We start from the raw sequence: 21,680 nt of genomic DNA on the forward strand, positions 1-21,680 counted from the left end.
TTTCAACTCTCTCCTCCATTTTTTCTATCATAATGTTTTGCTTTTTTAACACTCTTTCAACCTCAAATTGATAATATATTTATCCTAGGGAATTACTGTATTTTTGAGATATTATTATTTTAGAGATTAATATTTTATCATAATTTTGTTCTTAAAATCCGTTTTTATAAATTAAAAAGGAAAAATGTATTTAAATTATCCTTAAATGTTAGAGATCGCACATCGACTAGAAATGAGAATATTTTATTGTATATAAGTGGGTGCAAACCTCATCCCATGAGCTAGTTTTATAGGATTGAGTTAAGCTTAAAGTTTACTTCGTAATATGATATCAGAACTATTTCGAATTTATCCTAATGAGTGTTTGTGTTGGATTCTGCACCCTATTAACCGATCTTATGAACTTGAATTAAACTTAAAGTCCATATATCTAAATATATTAACGATATCAGAATATTTATAAACTGCATTTTTGTTAATTTAATTTTCCATAATTTCCAACAAAAATGAGAATGGAAGGAATAAATACTATATATATACTATTGATGATTATGAATTGACAAATCATTATAATACTTTAACTTTTTAACGGTTGTTATCCTGCTCTATGTTTTGTAGTGAAGTAATGATATGTAATTATTTTGTGTTGATATAATCTATAATATTGTTTTATATATTCAATAATTTTACCAACTTCTACAAATTTTACTAAGAAATTTACACAAGGGAATTAATTTTATATATCCTTATATTATAAATAGGAGTTGAGTTTTTAATAGCGTAAATTATAAAATGGGTTATTTTAGAATGAGGATAGAATAATGCGTAGTTTTGGTTTAACTTATGTTAGTCAAATAATTGCGTATTGTGATTTTTTATAGAGTTTTCTTTAAGAAAATAACCATTCTCCCAAAACTAATTGCAACCAATCATTACTCATGTTATTTTCTCGCTTTAATTTTTATTTTTTTTCTTTGATTAATTGTTATTTAATAGGGCAAATTTTCATTATTAATATTTATATAATAGAAAAATGTAAGTTATTTTATGGTATCCCTTTGTTTGGCGTTTTATGCGTGAAGAGGTGTCCACTAGAAGGAGAAAGTATGAGCAAGACACTCATTTTTTATCTATGCATTGGTTTTTGGTGTCTCTTTGGATACATACCAAACAAAACACAACACTTGCTTGGATAATATGAAGCCCAAATTTTATGGTGGACACTCACTAAGCTTCTACACCCACTTCATCCCAAACCTACTTTATAATATTTTTGTATTTAACGATTTTTTTATAGTATATAAATGAATGTTTTTTTTGTTGATACGAGACGGTTGAAATTTTCTTTCCTTACTTCAGTATCTAGTAATATAATTTTCAAGAAATGAGGGGTTCCATCTATAGAAAATACTGAGTTTCAGTAAGATCATCAAATTTTGTGTATATAGTGAATATAGTGCTAAAAAATGAGTTTGGATCACTCCCACCCTAAACCCTAAACCCTAATATGTTATCATCTATTTATAAGCTTTCATGGACTTGGATATTTGACAATAGTTTGTTCAGGTTTTAATGTGACATATTATAGTATTATTTCATAATAAGATTGATATTCCCATAATATAATTCTCCAAATTAATGTTATTACATGGTGATAATTCTATAGGGGTTCATCAATAATAGTCCCACGAATCTTGGTTAATTTTACTTCGTCACGGGCTTTCCCACGATTTAGGTCAAAATGGAACATATTCAACTTGGACTTGATCGATTTTATAAAGTTAAATTAAGTTTTCACTTTTAACAGTGTTCAGAGTTATTTAAAATTTATCTTAACAAAAATTTATTAAGTTGATCAGGTCACTTCTATTGGACCACACTTAGATATATAAACCTTAAAGTAAAAATGGATTGGAAATTCTATATCAAATAGAAATAAGGATATTCATAGTATATAAAAAATGCAAACCTAACCGATTTTATAGGATTGAATTAAACTTAAAATTCACTTATAAATGGATAACGTAAGATTAAAATGATAAAAAAATTAATAACTAATATTACATAAATATACTTATAAATGCATGGCAATATTAATTATTACTTTTCTTATCAATAAGTGTCTAGAACAAAAAATAGACAGTTAATTAACTTATTTTAAGTTGAAATTATGTATGGTGATTTGGGTGAAAACAAGAATAATGGATACCAATGAGAGTTATTAAAAATAATTGATATTCTGAGATATAGTGGTTGAGTTGAAGTGATTCTTGAGAAGCATAAACAATAAGATGGTATATGAGATGACAAGACAAATCCAATACAAGAATTAAACACAAGCATCCAATACAATTAATTTATAATAATATAAATAATTAATTATTATATATACTATTTTATAATTTTTTAAAATTGATTATATTTATTAAATCACTCACAAATTTTCATCATTTTTCATTTATTTTTTACTATATTTATCTTAATCCAAACAACTCACTTTCTTTATATTTTTTAAAAATTTATTCTCTAATACAAACAAAGCATAAAAAATATTTTTAAAAATATTAAATTCTTGTTGTAAAAAAGGTAAAAATTTATACCTAATCATCATGATGTTTCAATTTGCCCATACATGTTCTTAATATGTTGTAGAATCGAGGACCAAAAAGTTGTATAATTGCACCATTTTGTTATGTCCGAGTTCTTTTCTAGTGTGTGTGGACACATTCTGTTTGCAATGTTTTCTATTTGATTTATTTATTTGAAATTCATGTTCAAGGATTATTTTTTTTAATGTCTCGGAGTTACATTACATATGTAAATTTTATCTTATAAATTAATTTTATAAAATTAAATTAAATTTCTTTCTTAATAACAGGACCAAAATGTATCATTTTTAATGTTTTAGGTTAACTTTCTTAGTGTTTTTCATATATCAAAACGTTTTAGAATTCTGAGTGTATGACTATTAGTTTCAGATAACTAAAAAAACCTTTTCAATTTTAAGTTTGTTGAAATAGTATCATTGAATCAATCAATCACTTTATTTATTTAAAAGATTTAGATTTTTTTGAACTCTTTTATAATTTTATTTTTAAAACTTTTCGATAAATTAAAAAAGATAAATATATTTAAATTATCGTTAACTCAATCATAAAAAAAAATTGATGCTAAAAAAAGTTAACAATTTAGCAACCCTAGTTAAAGCAGGAAAAAAGCACCAAGAGAGAGAGAGAAAAAACGACGTAACACGAAATTCTTTATCATTTGGATCCAGTTATTTTGTATGGGAAGCAGAAGGATACAAGAGAAGGAAATTTCGGCTCTTGCAAGATTAGATTAACAAGAGACAAATTTTATGCTAAAATAAAAAACAAATAGCTTCGATTATGGTTTGATGAATACAAACATTGCCACTTACGTTGTAATCTTGTGCAGTGTCTTTAAATAGTGTTTCTGTTACGTGTTACTCTTTAACTAGTTGTTCCTACTGAACCAGCAACATAAGATTCTCTCACAAAACTTCCGAATCTGACAGAAAATGAAGAACCTCAGATATTGTTTCAGTTGGGCATTTATTATTATCTTCATTCATGTAAATGTACTTGTCACTCCGTATCTCACTGGTGCAGAAGGGTTTGATTCTGTGATCCAGCACCCACGTTCCAGGTGGAGAAGAAGCAGAACTAGAACCAAATGGGTTCTTTATGTCGATGATTATGGTGCAAAAGGAGATGGCTTTCACAATGACACCGAGGTAATTGCTTCCTTCTATTTCACATGCTGCTTTTTTTTTTATCAGCAATCATAATGGTGTAATTGTTGCAACAGGAAAATCACTTACATGTAGTGAACCGAATTGCTTGATAATCCACAGGAAAGGGTGTTTGTTTAGAGTGTGAATCAGGGAGGAGGGTAATTTGAATGAATCTTCTGCTTAAAACTGAAGTTTTCAGATTCAAGTCTTGCAAAATGCTTAGGAATAGTTAAAGATGCAACCCTGTTGTCTTAGATCTCATAATAGCCATGAAATGTTTGATAATTTGTATGAAAGAGCTAGGTAGGGTTAGGAATCTCCCCTGCAACAACTGCAAGCACAGTAACAGCCACCATGACTTTGTTTATTTATTTATCTTTTCAGGCCTTCCTGGGGGCTTGGGGAATCGCTTGTTCTCTTGCTGGAATTATAAATCTTGTTTTTCCATTTGGGAAAACTTTTCTTGTTCATCCAGTTGACATTGGTGGGCCTTGTCGATCTAAGATTACTTTGGTGGTATGCTCACAGAGTCAAATCTCCCATTCTTGTCATGTGCTCCTTTCAGTTCCCGAATGAGGTGTGATTCTATAGAAATATGCACTCTATTAACTTTCAAAGTTGTTATAGATATCAGGTACAATAGTTGCACCGCAAGATCCTGCTGTGTGGCTTGGTTTAAACCAGCGCAAATGGCTTTACTTCCATGGGGTGAATCACCTCACTGTTGATGGTGGAGGGAGTATCAATGGAATGGGAGAGGAATGGTGGGCCAGATCATGCAAGATCAACACCAAAAATGTATTGCTTCCTGGAAATAAGTTAATATTTTGTTCAAGTTTAATCAACTGTGTAACTAAAGTGGCTTCAAAATGTCCTTTCGCAGCCATGTCATCCTGCTCCAACGGTTAGTGAAGCTTCAAATATGGAGAAAACCAGATCGGTTTCCCTCATCTGATATCTGTTATGTGTTTTATTGGCTGAATATGAAACAACATTTACACTGCAGGCTCTGACTTTTCATAAATGCAAGGATCTAACAATCAGAAATCTTATGCTGATAAATAGCCAACAAATGCACTTGTCATTCACTAACTGTATGAGGGTTCTTGCCTCCCATCTCAAAGTATTGGCACCTGCTTTCAGCCCTAATACTGATGGAATCCATATCAGTGCAACAAAGGGGGTTCAGGTCAGGGATACTGTAATTAGAACAGGTACTGCTGAACACTTATTTTCAACCAAGTGTCATTTTAGGCTTGAATGATGTTAAGGTTTCAACGGTAATTTAAATGTTATTTACCTCAAATAGCAACTGTCCAGTAATTATTAAATAATTAGCCATATTACAGAACACACTAAAGAAAAATCAGAAGAACAAAAATGAGCAAAACTTGAACAATAACAGGCAAAATGTGAAGAACCATGCATGTTGCAGAATTTGGACGAGAGCTCACTCTAATTGCAATGATTACTCTCATCACTTACATTATGTTCCAGAATAAACTTTGGTAGTGAAATCATATACCAAAAGAAAAATAATTCAGTCCATTATTTTCAATTTCAGGTGATGACTGCATTTCAATAGTCAGAAATTCTTCACGGGTCTGGATCAGAAACATCTCTTGTGGTCCTGGCCATGGCATAAGGTGAAAGTAACTTCCACTTTTCAATTCTCAAGACATTAAGTGGTGTAATTGTTTTAACCTGGAACCTAATTTTTCAGCATCGGTAGCTTGGGAAAATCAAAGAAATGGGAGACGGTGCAGAATGTAATTGTCGATGGAGCTTATCTTTACAACACAGATAATGGGGTGAGAATCAAAACTTGGCAGGTGAGTTTCTTAACACTGTAGCACTTTCTTTTTATAGTCATCCAGCAATGAACACATTGATTGACTTCCCTCAAATTTTCATTAGGGTGGTACTGGTTTTGCCTCCAAGATCACATTCCAGAATATATTGATGGAAAATGTCTCTAATCCAATACTAATAGATCAATACTACTGTGATTCACAACATCCATGTGAAAACCAGGTACAGAATTTTTTGATGTTTTTGCTAGCACATTCTGACAAATTTTCCTTTATGTGGAGTGATGCATTATAGTTGGTTGGGGAAACTTTTGAGGAACTGTCTCCATAACTTTGAGAAAAAATATTATTTGGAGAATATACTTCGCATTGATTATGTAGTCACTAGACCTCTGAATCTCCAAGGAGGACAAATCACTTAGTCCTTGTTTTTTCTTTCAAAATTTATTCCAAACAACAGAGGGATTTAGCTTCTAGAATTGATAGAGAAGTTCAAATTTGTAGTAAACTATACTGAAGCTCAAATATACTGAAAGAATGTAATTTCCTGTATCAAAATACAGACTTCGGCTGTGAGAGTGGAGAATATATCCTTCATTGATATACAAGGAACTTCAGCCACCGATGAAGCAATTAAATTTGCATGCAGTGACGTTTCTCCATGTGAAGGACTATATCTTGAAAATATTTTTCTTGTATCGTGCTTCGGAGGAAATACTAGCTCTTTCTGCTGGCAAGCTCACGGTTCTGCTCGGGGATTCTTGTATCCTCCTCCCACTTGTTTCTCAACCAGTGATGATTTCATTAGACAAAATGTCTTGGTAGAGTCAAACCCTGTTATTCATTCCATTTGAATCAAAGGTATAGAATAAAATGAGTACTCTATCGTTTAAGGGGAAGGTATATATGGTGGTCACCTTTGATCCATTTTGAAGGTTTGGAAGCCTAGATTTGAATTATACAACTCGTATTTTTCACACAATTTGTACACATCAAGATATCTGCAAAACAAGTCACTGGTTAGTCACGTTTTCAAAATATCAAGTTCAACTTTGAACATGATTTTAGAACTTGTTTCTTAACTTTTCAAGGGCTTCTTTTACATAGTAGCACAAATCCAACAAATACGAAGAAAGATATAATAAAATCAGTGAATTGTGTTTACACGAAATCATCATTGGTAGCAAGCATATCATATACCACTTTACAAATTTCCAACTCAACATTCACATTTCAAAACTGGTTCATAAAATTTAAAATCATAGAATAAGAACAGACAAAAAGATTATACTATTGAACAAATGATTTGGTTTAATTATTTTGTAAACCATTGTCTATGGGGAAAACAGACATCCATGTCATGATTGTCTCGTCTCTTTTGTAAATTCCAATTACACGTTTTTTAAGTCTTGTGTAATCTCTGAGCATCAAAGTTATGCTCAATGATAAGGAAAAAGAAAATGCACAGAAAGAAAAATGTTAAATTCCATTTGCATGATGTTTCTTAATTGCCAAACTTTTGTACCATTTTCATACAGTAGAAGATGAATTCTTCAGCAGCACATAAATGGTAAAGGAACATTACTTGAATAGACTAATAATAAACATACAACTTAATATCTCAAAAGTAAAACAAAAATACCAAGCGTGTTTTATTGTACATACCCAAGATTCGTTGTATACAGTGTAAAAAGCTAGGCATAATTAACATCAAGAGTATTGAAACTTGTATGAAGTGATTTGATCATACAGAAAGGCAGAATTCAGACACTGAAAAGTGAGTGAAATTTAGTCACTCCCCAAACTCTAAATATTTCTAACTTAATGCATCTGGACTACATGCTAAGATCTACAAGTGACGACTTTTCACTAACATGAACAAGAAATTTGTGAAGAAGCTGTTTCAAAGCTTCAAGCTCTAAAAAGCAACTATGTTAGCGAGGGCCAAGTTTGGGGCATCCACGGGCAAGAGGCTTAGAACTGTTTTCTGGAGCTCTGAAAGTTCGAGGTACCATCTTATCAACATACAGTGTTCCATCCAAGTGATCACACTCATGTTGTAAAATCCGAGCCTGCCAACCAGTAGCATTTATTTTGATGGGTTTCCCGTAACGATCAAAACCTTCGACCTCAACATCAAGGTGTCGCTCTACCACAGCGTAACCAACAACACTGCAAAATGTCATTACAGATGAAGATGTTCTTATATGTTAAATTATGACAACAAAATTGACTAGCTGTTAGCTCAACAATAGTTAATCAACGAATTCAATTGGATCCAATCAGGTTGGTGGACAATCTCACTGAAAACGTGGCACATTTACAAGAGAGCGGGATAATATTGTTAAGAGATCCCACTGTTCTTTTGCACATGCCCTTTTGAAACTGCTTTTAAACCTCCACAAACTCTATTGAATATCGAAAGCCACATTTAAAAAATAAGGAAAATAACATACAGATAAGATACAAAAATTAAGACAAACATGGTTGAAACTTAAACCCAAGCTACAACAGAATATGGAGGTCACAGCTTCTTGTGATCTCAAAGTTTAGAAATCATCTAAGCAATCATCTTATAGATAATTTATAGATATTAGCAGAACTTTTACGTACCGGTTACATGCACGAACTGAAGACTCATCGTTTGGAAAGCAAATAAGAAATTTGCGACATTTTAGTTTAGCCCTTAACAACTTCAATCACATTAACTCTGAACCATTCTTTAAAATGGAAGAATATATATACATATGGTATATGTATAGAAAATCTTCAGATAATATGGTATCATACTAGTAATCACTTGAAAACAAGTGGATCTTTTTTATTTGTTCCATAATCTCTTCTTTGTTATGCTAAAGTAATTGAGAAAATTAAAGGCAGGATGCTGGTCTCGGGAAATTTGAAGCCATAACTCAAGAAATGACCGACTGCGTCAAGAGTCTAGACAGACACTTAAATATACAGCACGCTCTCTATCATTGATTAAAGATTGTTGCAAAAACATAAAACCATGATTGAGACTCATTTAAATGTGACGAAAGAATTTCAAAATTTAGTAATGTGAAATAAATTTTCAATCAATAATAAAGAGTGAGTTCAAACAAGTGTATAGCAAAGTATGTTACCAGCATTTCTCAATGTAGAATTCCTAAAAGTAAAAACACAAATGCATCTGCCACTGAATGTTACTATAAGGAGGAATGGAGATATTGAAACTTATGGAAAAGCAAGTAATGAATTGTTAACAAGGTATAGGCACACCTCAAGCATCCTTCAAAAAAGAGTGCAGACCTGTTGGTCTTCTTCTTCAGCTTAGGATTCAAGATCACCTACCTCAAATCAAGAGAGCTGAATGAATTTGCATATTATGATGTGAAGTTGAATTGAATAGTTCTCTATTGTTTGCATTGCATAGAATTGGAGATGGAGACAGACATAGACATACCATAAGATGAAAAGGTCTTCTATCTTGTTCTTTGAGCGCTTCCTCATCATCATAACCCATATATTCTTCTTTATCTTCCAAAACAATTATCTACACACAAACACATAAAAGAAATCATATATTTCGATGCGATTGCATAGGTAAGTGTTATTGATCCAGAAAATGATAAGGCACATTAGATAAGATAGAAACCCTAAGGGAAATTCCAATCTGTGGAGCAGCGAGACCAACACCAGGTGCCTTTCGCATGACGCGGATCATGTCGTCGATGATCTTCTGTACTCTCTCTGATTTCATCTCTGACGCCTCAACTTCTTTGGCTCGCTCGTGCAGAACCGGTTCTCCGGCTTTCACAATTTTCGGTAACTTCCATGCTCCGTCCATCAACCATCCCGAACCTGAGCTCATCCTCTTCCCTGCCATTCCGTTCGTGCTGGTGGTGGTGGTGGTGGTGGTGGTGCTGCTGCTGCTGCTGCGAAGGCACCCGTGCATTACGACGCCGTTTCGTAAGAGGTACGCCGCCACCGGAACCACGCGCAGCCGCAACGCCACCAGCTGCACCGCTTCCATGCTTTCTTCTTTCACCCACTCCCATATTCAAATTAATTTCATTTTATTCTATTTTCTATTTCGGAAAAGGAAAATAATAGTTTAGAACTTTATGAGATGGATTTAAAAATAAATATAAATAATTAAAAGTAGTTTATAATTAAATAATATAAAAAAATATTAAAATAATAATATTTGGAATTATAATATAATTATATACAAAATTATAATGGTTAATGTATCATTACGAAAAATATGGTTGAAAGCATAGATTTACCGTTTTTTTTTCTCTTATATATAATATTGCCAATTTATTTAGTCAAATATACTTAACTTAAAATTTAGGTTGAGAATTCGGTCAGAAAAAACCGAAATTTAAGTTTTTTTTTTCTATTTTTTATTTAAATTATATTGGTAACTAATTTTGATTTAAAAAACAATTAGATAAATTTGTTTAATAATTAATATATTTAATATAGTTTTAAAAATGGCATAAAAGTAGTTAGTTAATTAAAATATATTTTAATAAGAATTAAGAATTTATAATTAATAATCAATAATATTTAATTTCAATTTTGAGTATTATTGAAAATTAACGAAAAAAAATAATGATTATTTTAAAATTATGATAGAGTAAAAATAAAAATATTTTCAATATGAAAAAATAATTTTAAAATAGTTATTTTAATTATTACATATGGAATTATAAAGAAGGTGGAACATGTATATCAATATCATCCGGAAATGAATTATTTAGATAATAAAAGCGTGAAAACTATTATTCGTTATAAAATTACTAAATAAATTAAAAAAGGTTTTATTACTATCTTCCGAAAAAGTAAAAACCAAGTTAATTGCGTTTTAGTATGTCCTTTAAAAATATTAGTTTTATTAATGATTATTTTAAAATCCATATTTAAAACAATTGATATTACTTCACTATATAAACCTTTGCATAAACAAAATAATGATGATAATGTTAAAAGATACTAAATAATATTTGCTAAAAATTGAATATGCACTTTAACTTTTATTTTTATGAGTATCTTATCACTTTCATAGTACATATCACATTCGAATCATGTTTCTTTTTTATAAAAATGTTTTTATATTAAGTATTATTATGCAACTTGACATCTCAAACATTCAGGTATACTGACAACTCAAGTAACAACACAATAATTTATCATCACATAAAAAATATTATTAAAAATAAAATTAAAGAAAATATAAAAATATAGAAAATTAGGACAAAATCTATATATTAAAAAAAATATGTATATAAACTATATTTATTTATAAATAATTCTATAAAACCATAAATTCTAAATCTTAAACCCTAAACCCAGAAAAAATTCACTTATGTATTTATAAGTATCTGGTATGTATTTATAACTATATGGTATAAGTTTGGTTTGTGTCTGCTTTAGCATTTATGTTGTGCATCACATTCGTCTAATGCTTTTATATCTATATAATTAACATTGCTTTGTGTGTCAAGAGAATATGTGGTATAAGGTTTTCAAATTGATATGCTAATTTTCAAATTAGGGTTTTTGATAAAGATGTTGTGGTATAGAAGGAAGTGTAGGTGTTGCAAATAGAAAAGCCTTTATGTACCCATTTGGCATTTTGTGAGAGAAATAGGAATTCCCCATGCCTCTTAATCAATGCCACGTATGGGAATCACATGCCCATCATCATATTTAATGCACATACATTGCACCCATCTAATCTATTATGGTTTAGACAGGTCGGTATAGATGCTCAATAATTTATCTTCTCCATCATTGCTTTTCAACAATTTTAACTACACTTACAACTATATCAAAACATTAGCATTTCGTACAAAGAAAAAGTTTGTTTTCAACTCAAACTAGAAGATAATATGAAGATAATAAATATATGCATCTTCTTCCTCATATATAGTGATTCAAATTTCACTCACACTCACTAAAACTTTTTCTGTTGTTATTTCTAAGATGTTAAACACATTTTTTTTATGTCGATATTCATTATATATTAGTGAGTAGATATTGAGATTCTTCAACTCGTAGTTAATATTATATATTTATGGGTAATTCGATAACAAATAAGTTAATATAAAATTATGAAACTTTGATTAAAATAAATTTTAAATAACTCTAATAATATATTAAAAAGTTATAAAATTAAATTATAAAGGTTTAATTACCTTTTTCGTTCCTATATTTATAGTCAATAGTTAATTTGGTACCGTGGTTTTTAAAAAATTCAATTTGGTCCCTAAGTTTTTTTAAAATGTATTCAAAATGGTCCTTTCTGTTAAATATCACAAAACGGTGTTAAGTGGTGCTTATGTGGCAGACACGTGTAAGTTACGTGGATAGTGCTTACATTACTTTAGTGAATACTGAATTATGGTTTAGGTTATTCAAATTGGGGATTTCGAATTTCTGATTTAGGGTTTCTAATACGAGGATTGCTCCCCTGGTTGGATTCTGTGGTGCGCTTCCCAACTTCGATTCCATTCGGAGGTGTGCTCCCCTCATTCGATTCTGTGGTGCGAGTGAATTCGGAGGTGCGATCTTAATTGAAACTGCAACTCTAATTAATCAGTTAACCAACATAGTTTCAATTATGAAGTTTACTTCGCTCACTGCAACCATTGTGGAATTGTCCATTAGACCACAGAATCCAACCAGGGGAGCAATCCTCGTATCAGAAACCCTAAATCAGAAATTCGAAATCCCCAATTTGAATAACCTAAACCCTAATTCAGTATTCACCAAAGTAATGTAAGCACAATCCACGTAACTTACACGTGTCTGCCACATAAGCACCACTTAACGCCGTTTGGTGATATTTAACATAAAGGACCATTTTGAATACATTTTAAAAAACTTAGGAACGAAATTGAATTTTTTAAAAACCATTGTACCAAATTGACTATTGGTTATAAATATAGAGATGAAAAAGGTAATTAAACTAATTATAAAATAAAATTTTGATTCAATTATATTATATTTATTAATTATTTTTATATTTAGTTGATGTGTGATTCCAAAACTATTTAGAAACTTAATTGATAGTGAATGTAAAAGAAAGTCACAGTTATAATCCTATAAAATAAAATATTTATTATAATTTGTGAAACATGGCGTCTTGAAACCTGATCCTGGGAGGCAGGAATGGGCATATCACCATGTCTTAAGCCGCAAGATGAAATTCAACGGTGCATTGCACATGCCACAACCGCGTGGGATGGACAATAATTTCTTTTTTTCTTACTCAAATTTTAGCATATATTATTAAGAAATGAATTATTGAGTGAATTGGAAAATTAATTTGAATATTATATATATATATATATATTAATTATTATGGTTGACGTTGACGTGATCTGATAATCATATTTTAATGTGATTATTTTAATATGATTATGTCTATATCTTATTATGTTAATTACTTTGATTTTTGATTGATGTTTTGTAAAGTTCTTTTGTATTCTTAATTTAATTCAGTGTTAAAGAAGTTTGATCTGAAATTTTTTATATAAAAATTAAAATATTTATAAAATATCTCATTTTATTTATTCTCGTTGATAGAAAAAAAAAAACAGCTAAATATTCTGTCTGAGGCACTTTTTTTTCTTCCCACACTCAATTAACTTTGGTTTGAAGCTAAAAGCAGTGTGAAAACATTACATGAAGCAGAGGCAAAATAAAGGTATGAATTAAAAAGTAGAAACCGCATATTCCCTTCTTTGTTCATCTATAAATATGCTGCAGCATTCCACAACAAGAACAGAAGCATGAATCACCAAATTTCTGATATGGAGATGGAAGGAAGATTGAGGAAGAAGCAGTTGCAGGGATCATCAGAAGAGGGATCAGAGAAGAAGGTGACAGAGGGGAGAGAGAGAACAGAGAAGGCTGTTGAAGACATCAATGCCAGTGCTGATGCATTCATCAAGAACTTCAGGAACCAGCTCCTCATTCAGAGGCTCCAATCCATAGAGAATTACCACCAAATGCTTAATAGGGGTCTCTAAGTCTAATCATATCCTTAATTAATTTCCTTTCTCTTCATTTCTTGTTTCTTTTGTTGGAGAACCATGCATGGTTTGGACAAATAAAAGTATACAATCCCTATCAGTATTAACCAATGTATGATTCCTTTGGCAACCATGGTGAAAGTTAAAGTAATATTATTTTAAACTTTTTTTTAATCTCATGCCGATTAGAGATACGATCAATTCATAGTATTAAGAAGTATTAAGAAGTAGATTTTACGCAAAACTCAACCTCATAAAACTGGTTTATAAAGTAAGGTTTGCACCCACCTATATATTATATGTGGGATCTCCAACACATTCCTCATGTCGAGGTTACACTTATACGTGAGACTATATATTATAGGTGGTTCGATAACGATCCGATATCGTGTAGCCTGGTAAGTCAAACAAAAACAGAATAGACTCAAAATGACTCCAATACCATATTAAGAAGTAAACTTTAAGTCTAACTAAACCTCATAAAAACGATTTATAAGATAAGATTTGCACCCACTTATATACTATATGTGGAATCTCCAACCCATGATATATAAATAAGTGCGAATCTCATCTTATAAAAATATTTTATAAAATTAAGTTAGATTTGAAGTTTATTTCTAATATGATATTAAATTTCAATTTTACTTGAATTAAACTTAAAAAATCATTTTTAATAGTATTAAAATCCACTTTTTAATAGTAGATGACAACGTTTTTATATTCACATCTCATAAGGTAAAGCTAAGCCTATATCATTGATATGTTAGTTCTATAAAATGATGTTTCAATAGCTTCTTTATGATGGGTTTATGTTGGGATTTCACATGATTTTTTTTATATATAAAACATAATTATTTTTCTGCACTTTTTTTTATCTCCCACTTTTTTATGGTCATCATACTATTTATGAGTATGCAGGTTAAGTTTTATGACTTCATTTTTTATAAAATTCATAACTGAAATTTAACAATCCCAAAACTAATGAGGGAAAAGTGATTTGGTTGTTAGGTCATTGATTTTAGGCATATGTATGACAATTTTTATTGGATGATAATGCATAAAGTTTTTACACTTTAACTGTATACTAATATAAAAAGTTATGCATTATCAACTAATTAAAAATCACTATAAATATTATTTTTAAGATAATTATTACAAAATTAAGTCAACAAAGTTACTTCACAAAAAAAAGTCTAAAAATGAAATTTTAATTTATAAGTCACACCAACAAGTTCTAACACTCATTCACATATATAGAACACAAGTCCAAGAAGAAAGATAACATGTCTACATGAAATAACATGTCTACATGAAGGCTAATTCCCCTCTAATAAAATCAATTGTGATATGCACCTAATATCTGTACCGAAAATGTTTATTTTACTCTTAAATTTTCAAATATTTATATTCACAACACAAATTAGATGTGTATTCTGGATATGATCTTCCGAAACATAGGAATGTCTTTTAAACACTAAGATCCAAAAAAAAATACAAAATCTAAAAAGACGATAAAGATAATTTGGATTTTAAAAAAAAAATATGAATGCAGATCATACACTACAAGAAAATCATGAAATAGAAACCAATTTTTAGAGACCAAAATAATTAGTTACAATAGGAACTAAAATAGATACCATTTTAGAAACTAAAAAAAAAATTGGTTTATAAATTAGTTTCTATTATTTTCTATTATTGTTAAATAGTTTCTAAATTGGTATCTAATTAACAACTAAGGTTTTAGATACCAATTATTTAGTTTCTAAATTTGGTCTATAAAACCTTGGTTGCTAATTAGATACCAATTTAGAAACTATTTAACAATAATAGAAAATAGTAGAAACTAATTTAGAAACCAAATTTCTTTTTAGTGTCTAAAATGGTCTCTAATTTAGTTACTATTGCAACTAATTATTTTGGTTTCTAGAAATTGGTTTCTATTTCATGATTTTCTTGTAGTGATAATTCATATAGAAAAAATTAGTCTTACATTAAAACGGAGTCAACCTAAAACTAAGTCTAAAACTATATATGGGTTTTAAAATATTTTAAAAAACCAAAGTTTTAATTAAAATACATTGTATATTATTTATTTAATTCAAGATTAAAAGTATGCGACAAAAAAAATTAATGAATATCTATCTAAAAAAAGGAAAAATAAGACAAATCAAAATGAATTATTGTTTGTAGTAATTACTTTCAACGTCATATATCTATACGAATTTTTAATTGGTTGATAATATAATTTATTTAGTATGAAAGTTATCTCAAATTAGAATTTTATCCTTTGATTTCCCCTTCACCCCTTTTATCATAAAACGGAATAAATATATTATTTAACAAATGAGCATACAAAAGTAGTGTGAATTAATCAGGAATTATTTTATGATACATTTAATAATAATAGATTCAATTGTTTCTTTCAATTTTTTTTTTATTATTCTTTCATTTTATGTGAAGGATCGTATTCAAAATGTTCAAATATTTTTTATTGAAATGTATGACAGTTTTTTTATTATTGAAATAGTAACTAGAAGTCAGTAACCATCACTATTTTCTAACCTAACTTTTTGAACCCTTCACATGCAACTTTTATTTCATGAAGACAACCTTTTTGTAACTTACTTTTGTGTCAAATTATGTTTGCAGTTCATCAAAATTGATTCTCTCGCGTCATTCAAAGTTTAATTCTTTTATCCTATTATTTATTTTATGATAATTATATTAAAATTTCTACTAGGTTGATTTTTAAAATTTGGAAAAACTAATTATAGACGCCAAAACATAAATGGAAATGTAGTATGAAAATAATATTAACTAAACTTAGATTTTATAATAAAGTTTGATGTGAATGGAAGAAATAATTGAAGCATTTTATAATTTGTGGCATAAAAAATGGTGACGAAACAAAATTGGCATATCCAATTCAGCTTTTGTGTTTCATTGCTGGTGCTGACTCACCATGTCTACAGTCAGTAACTCTCATCCTTATTGCATCTCAATTTCAATTTCTCATCTTACTCTTTGCACTTTCTTAATCAATCCCTTTACCTATATTCTTGAACGACTTTGAAATCAAAACAACGATTATTTTTTTCTTTGATCGATAGGTCTTCCACTACTTCCTTCCTTCTCAGAAGAGATTAATAACTCTCTTTTTATATGTTTCTCCTTCTCGTACTTCGTAAATTTCAAGCTCGAATGATACTTACAAAGGTACTCCGACATTCAAGTGAGATTTTGGTGTTTGGTGTAATTAATGCGAGACAATGACGTACCTTATTTTCAAAATCTGTGACTATTTATATGATTATCATGGACCATCTGTTATTGAGCCGAATTGGAATTTTGGATCATAATTAAGAGTATAATATCTAATGCTTGATTACTATTTAGTTTTGTTAAAATCTTCTGGTAAACTTAATGATTTTGTTTATGTCGATCGAATATGATCGAATGGCGGGACTCTCACCTATCGTCCGGCCCCGACCGGTATACTATGCAATTCATTTTGATGATAAATATTTTTTTAATTTCTTTCACTGTCAAATTTATTTTCATTTCTAAGCTAAACTTTAGGTATTTGTAATAAGAAAATTACTAAAACTGTTATTGTCAGTTTTTTTTTCATAATAATTGAATTTCAATGTGGAATAAGATGTGGTAATATTACAATACAAGCTAAAATTTCATTTCTTACACAGAAAAAAATTGTAAGAAATCATTCCAAAATAATTTTCTTACTATAAATACTAAAATTTTGACAAAAAATAATTTGACCTTATAACCTTTATTTTATGTGTTTCTATGTTATAACTTCTTACCCAAAATTATTAATACGAGGATTTCAAGTTTGGATTATTTAATCAAATTTTACAATTTATTTTCCCACTTCAACGTAAAATTATAGATTCATGAATACAGGTAATTAAATAAGAAATAAAATCAACCAATTTTTTTTATATATTTTTAATAAACTCTAATATGTAATAAAAGTATATATCACTATCATTTCTCACTCTAGCTAGATTGGTGAGTTTGTTGATTCACAAATTTTACCTACTCTTGTAGATGGTTGCTTCATTCTATACACATGATTGGTTATTGATTTTAAGTTTTTTAGAAAAGTGTATGTAATGTAAATAAGTAAGACTTTTTATATTGTCAAGATTTATTTTAAGTTTGTAATCTATAATTATTATTTTTTAGATTATTGAATAATTAATTTAATATACGAGTGAATAGACTTTTTATTACATAAAAAAGTAATATATTAGGGGAGATATACACTAAAATAACCAAATATGTATATATAAAGGTAATAATTTGAAATTCAAAATATATAATAAAAAACATTTAATCTGAAATAAATAAGAGAACCCATATAATTTATATCCTAACAGTAATCAGGTTTAGGGTTTATATGGTAACACTAATTAATCATGTTTTTGGTATTTATGAAATTGAAAGAGTCATTTAATATAAAAATGTTAACATCATTTTAATATAACTTTAAAGTGGTTATTATGAAACTTAATACATTTGCCATTCAGTTGATTAATAAAGTTAATGTGTAAAAAAAATCAGAAGTTCGAGAATTATTAATTCAAATTAATATGTACGACATGCATGCTTCACGACTTCATCAAATGTTCATTGACATTAAAATGAATCAAACCTAAAAATCTGTTAAAAATTTCTTTACGTGCTTAATTGGTTAACCACGCCCTTCTCTCGAATTTCCTGTTATATCTATAGCTTTGTTTATGTTTTGAACAAATGTTTCTATACTCTTTAAATAATTTTCAGATTTAATATCTTTTGTACTGGTTATGTTCGTACGATACTTGGATGTCTGGTATCCGGTTAAAACCGACCATCACAACTAAAATCATCATACCCTAACAGAAGATTAACAAAACTAATTAGAGATCAAACATCAAGTAATACATTCTTAATCACGTTTCAAATCCTTAATTTGACCTAATAACAAATAATCTATAATAATCATATAATATATGGACAAATTTCAAGAACTAAGGTACGTCATCATTCAGTCCTAATATTATCGAGTATCGAACACCAAAATCTAATTTGAACGTCAAAGTGTCTTTTACAAGTATCATTTGAATTTAAAATTCACGAAAAGAAGACGTAAAGAAGCACGAGAAAGTCGAAAAGATAGTTTAAGTAGAAGAGAAGAAAAATAGACCGATCGCTAAGGAAATTAATCATTCTCTTAGTTTCAACCTGTTCGAGAACATCTTTAATTCTAAACTTCAATTAAAAGAAATTAAAAAAGCACTACATAAATTTAAAGTTTTAAAGAACAAATATTTCGTCCAATAATTCAGAACTTTTAAAAGCTTCATTATAATTTCCACGAGTTATAATTGATAGGAAAAACTGAAAATATTCATATAAGATCAAACTCATAATTTAATACTCTTCTTCTTTATACATTCAAGAACAGTTTGTATAGGGAGCTTCAAAACAAGAACAAAATTGAGAAAAGAAACAAGAAATAAGAACACTATAACAGCATGATGAAGAAGGAGGAGTTGATATCCATGGATGCATGTCTGACTTAAACAATAGCATTTTGAATTTTGGTCGAGTCCTGTTTCACAATCTGGTGTATCTGTCTGTGTTGAAGCATCTGAAGGTTCACTCGAGAGCATGACCTAACCATGTCACCTCCCAAAGGAATCACCGGAAGGCTATCACAGTTGCATATCTCGATCATGAACCCATCTGGGTCATGGAAAAACAACTGATCCACTTTGATCCCACCTTCTTCCACCGTTGCACGCACGTATTCCATCTCCATTTCCTCAAGCTTCTTCTCCACTGCCACCATGCTTTCACACTGTTTTCATTCATCAACCAACACCCACAAAAACCTTGTTAGTTTCCTTTCATTCAGTCAATTTGTCAAACACACACCTATCATGAACAAATCAAAAAGCTGAATCAAGTAAACACCACAATCTTGCCTGGAATGATATGTGATTATCCTTTGGATTGATTTCTTTCTTTCTTGGAATCACGTTCGGCTCCTCTAATTGAAGCAAGTGAATCCCAATTCCATATCCAAATAGCCTGCACAATGATTACAAAATTTAGTCCACCCACAAGAAAATTTGAAATTTTTTGGACTGAAACAAGTTGTTTTGTTGGGGTGATGAGAGTTTTCTACAAGCTCGTTCTCTGATAAACACGCAAACACACAATTTTCACACACAATTTTCACCGAGATACCCTTAGAGTTCATTTTTGGTAGGAAGAAATTGAATTACCATGCGCCGTCAAAATCAAATGATCCTGGCCTTCTGATGGGGAAGAAGCCGAGAACGTTCTGATAGAAGTTAATGGATTTTACGACGGAGGTGCAGACGAGGGAGATGTGGTTGACGGACTTTAGGTGCAGAGGGTTTTCTACGATTTCTTTCATTTTCTGAAGCAACAAAGCAAAGAGTTGAAAATGCAAAACCAGAGAGAGAGAAGAAGAAGATAGAAAAGGAAGGAGCAGAAGAAAAAAAGAGAGGAAGTGCACCTACCAAGGCGAAATGGCTGGGAACTATATATAGAAGGCAAGTCGCCATGAGTCCCACATCGATGGATATTTTTTTTTGACACCTCGTTTCCACGTTAGCCAATCACCGCTCAAATCCACGCCCCCATCAAATCCAATTAGAAAAACGTTAAATGCAATTCCATGAACAGTGTAATAGTATTGTCATTTTTCTTATATTTTATTTATTAAAGTTTTTTCAAAGTATTCTTTTAACAATAAAAAATAAATAAATTTGAATCACTCCTAACACTTTAGGAGTGGTTCAACCTTACACCTTTATATAAAATAAAATATCTAAGACACTCCATCTTAAAACTCGCACCGTCGAACGTCTAGGATTACAAAATACTCCTGACTTAACCTAAAAATAAATACCCTAAAAACAAACACTTGAGTTAAAAGATATATCAAGAAACCATCATCATACAGATCGAAGGTTTGAGACACCACTCGTAAAAGGAGAACAAACCAGAGAGACTACTTTGACGTAATCCAATATCAAGTCTTCACTTGAACCAAAACAACTACTTCTAAACCATCGACAACTCCCCCATTCAAAATTACGTTGTTTCAAAACCTAAGTTCTTTAATTTCTTCTAAAATAATCTTAAATTATTCAAAAGAAACTTCTTTCAATACAAAATTATATCAAATTATAAGTTGGAATCTAACTTTGGTAATTTAGTAAGATTGTGGTTGCAAATTTTAAGGGGCTATAATTAGATTTTTATAGTAGCTTTGCAAATTACTTAACAAATATATAAGTCGTATTTGAAGATTGACTATGTTAGACTTCTTAATAAAAGTCTCGTAAAATAAAATTAATTGAGCCTTATATAAATTGAATGTATTTTTGGGATATAAGGGAGTGAAGAATAATTGAGGATCACGAAACCCTTCAACAGTATAATTTTGAATTGAATGTGCCATGATTTCATCTTATATACACTGCACAAGGTCACAAGTTATAGTGCATTAATTTTTGCATTAATTTTCACAAGTTTGAAGTCTTTGATATTCTTTATGACACTCTTCTTTTATGATACACATTCTAAGCTCCAACGTAATAATTTGGAACAAACATTAAAGGATGTCACAGTGTTAAAGATGAATGAATGTCATTTTTTTCAAGTTTAGACATCTTTTTCATCAAGTTTGAAGAATAAAAAACACTTTCACTTAGAAAATAGACGTGTCAATTCATCAGCATATTTGATTTTATCTATTTAATTAATTGAGATCCTCATATCATAGAATAACATCTTAGATCATACCTAAGTTGGAAGATCCCCTTTTTAGAAAGATTGGTTATATTTTGATTTTTTTTTTTATAAATTAGTAATATATTATTCTAAAATATAAGAAAATTATCAAGTGTTTTAGTCTTTTGGTCAAAAGACTTTTTTGGATACTCGTGAGAGTAGATGAAATTTCTTAGTTTTTATCTTTCATTATACACAAATTTTAATCCTTTTTACTTTTAATAATTTTATTTTTATAGTAAA

At 29.7% G+C, this 21,680-nt stretch overlaps 3 protein-coding genes and 1 long non-coding RNA gene across 12 annotated transcripts; 1 reads left to right on the top strand and 3 right to left on the bottom strand.

Annotated features, from left to right (window-relative positions):
• The first annotated feature begins 3,230 nt into the window (after positions 1 to 3,230).
• On the top strand, positions 3,231 to 6,556 carry LOC137836008 (Pectin lyase-like superfamily protein). Its single transcript, XM_068644808.2, has 9 exons — positions 3,231 to 3,757; positions 4,142 to 4,273; positions 4,385 to 4,555; positions 4,641 to 4,661; positions 4,764 to 4,971; positions 5,322 to 5,403; positions 5,481 to 5,589; positions 5,675 to 5,791; positions 6,132 to 6,556. Exons 1-9 carry the CDS (start codon positions 3,542 to 3,544, stop codon positions 6,420 to 6,422), a joined length of 1,347 nt encoding a protein of 448 aa, XP_068500909.1. The 5' UTR covers positions 3,231 to 3,541; the 3' UTR covers positions 6,423 to 6,556.
• LOC137836010 (uncharacterized) lies at positions 6,066 to 6,621 on the bottom strand. The gene is made up of 2 exons (XR_011085177.2): positions 6,486 to 6,621; positions 6,066 to 6,402 (listed from the first exon to the last, which is right to left on the bottom strand). It is a non-coding gene; the product is annotated as an uncharacterized LOC137836010 (long non-coding RNA).
• A 575-nt stretch (positions 6,622 to 7,196) lies between these two features.
• On the bottom strand, positions 7,197 to 9,666 carry LOC137836009 (peptide deformylase 1A, chloroplastic/mitochondrial). 9 transcript variants are annotated; one of them, XR_016521026.1, is made up of 4 exons: positions 9,206 to 9,622; positions 9,014 to 9,103; positions 8,830 to 8,901; positions 7,197 to 7,740 (listed from the first exon to the last, which is right to left on the bottom strand). XR_016521026.1 is itself a non-coding variant. In XM_068644810.2 (4 exons), the coding sequence occupies exons 1-4, from the start codon at positions 9,581 to 9,583 to the stop codon at positions 7,503 to 7,505; spliced, it is 774 nt and encodes a 257-aa protein (XP_068500911.2). In that variant the 5' UTR covers positions 9,584 to 9,666; the 3' UTR covers positions 7,197 to 7,502. The 9 variants fall into 9 exon arrangements, 7 of the variants coding, with proteins under 7 accessions (XP_068500911.2, XP_090158595.1, XP_068500912.2 ...); XM_068644810.2 differs by having other exon boundaries at positions 8,830 to 8,897; positions 9,206 to 9,666; XM_090302469.1 differs by having other exon boundaries at positions 8,860 to 8,901; positions 9,188 to 9,625.
• Positions 9,667 to 19,019: 9,353 nt separating this feature from the next.
• LOC137836011 (glyoxylase I 4) lies at positions 19,020 to 20,161 on the bottom strand. The gene is made up of 3 exons (XM_068644813.2): positions 19,898 to 20,161; positions 19,595 to 19,700; positions 19,020 to 19,467 (listed from the first exon to the last, which is right to left on the bottom strand). Exons 1-3 carry the CDS (start codon positions 20,050 to 20,052, stop codon positions 19,186 to 19,188), a joined length of 543 nt encoding a protein of 180 aa, XP_068500914.1. The 5' UTR covers positions 20,053 to 20,161; the 3' UTR covers positions 19,020 to 19,185.
• Between the last annotated feature and the right edge of the window lie 1,519 nt (positions 20,162 to 21,680).

Source organism: Phaseolus vulgaris, chromosome 5 (assembly GCF_051622355.1).
Source record: "Phaseolus vulgaris cultivar YP4 chromosome 5, ASM5162235v1, whole genome shotgun sequence".
Classification (NCBI taxonomy): Eukaryota; Viridiplantae; Streptophyta; class Magnoliopsida; order Fabales; family Fabaceae; genus Phaseolus; species Phaseolus vulgaris.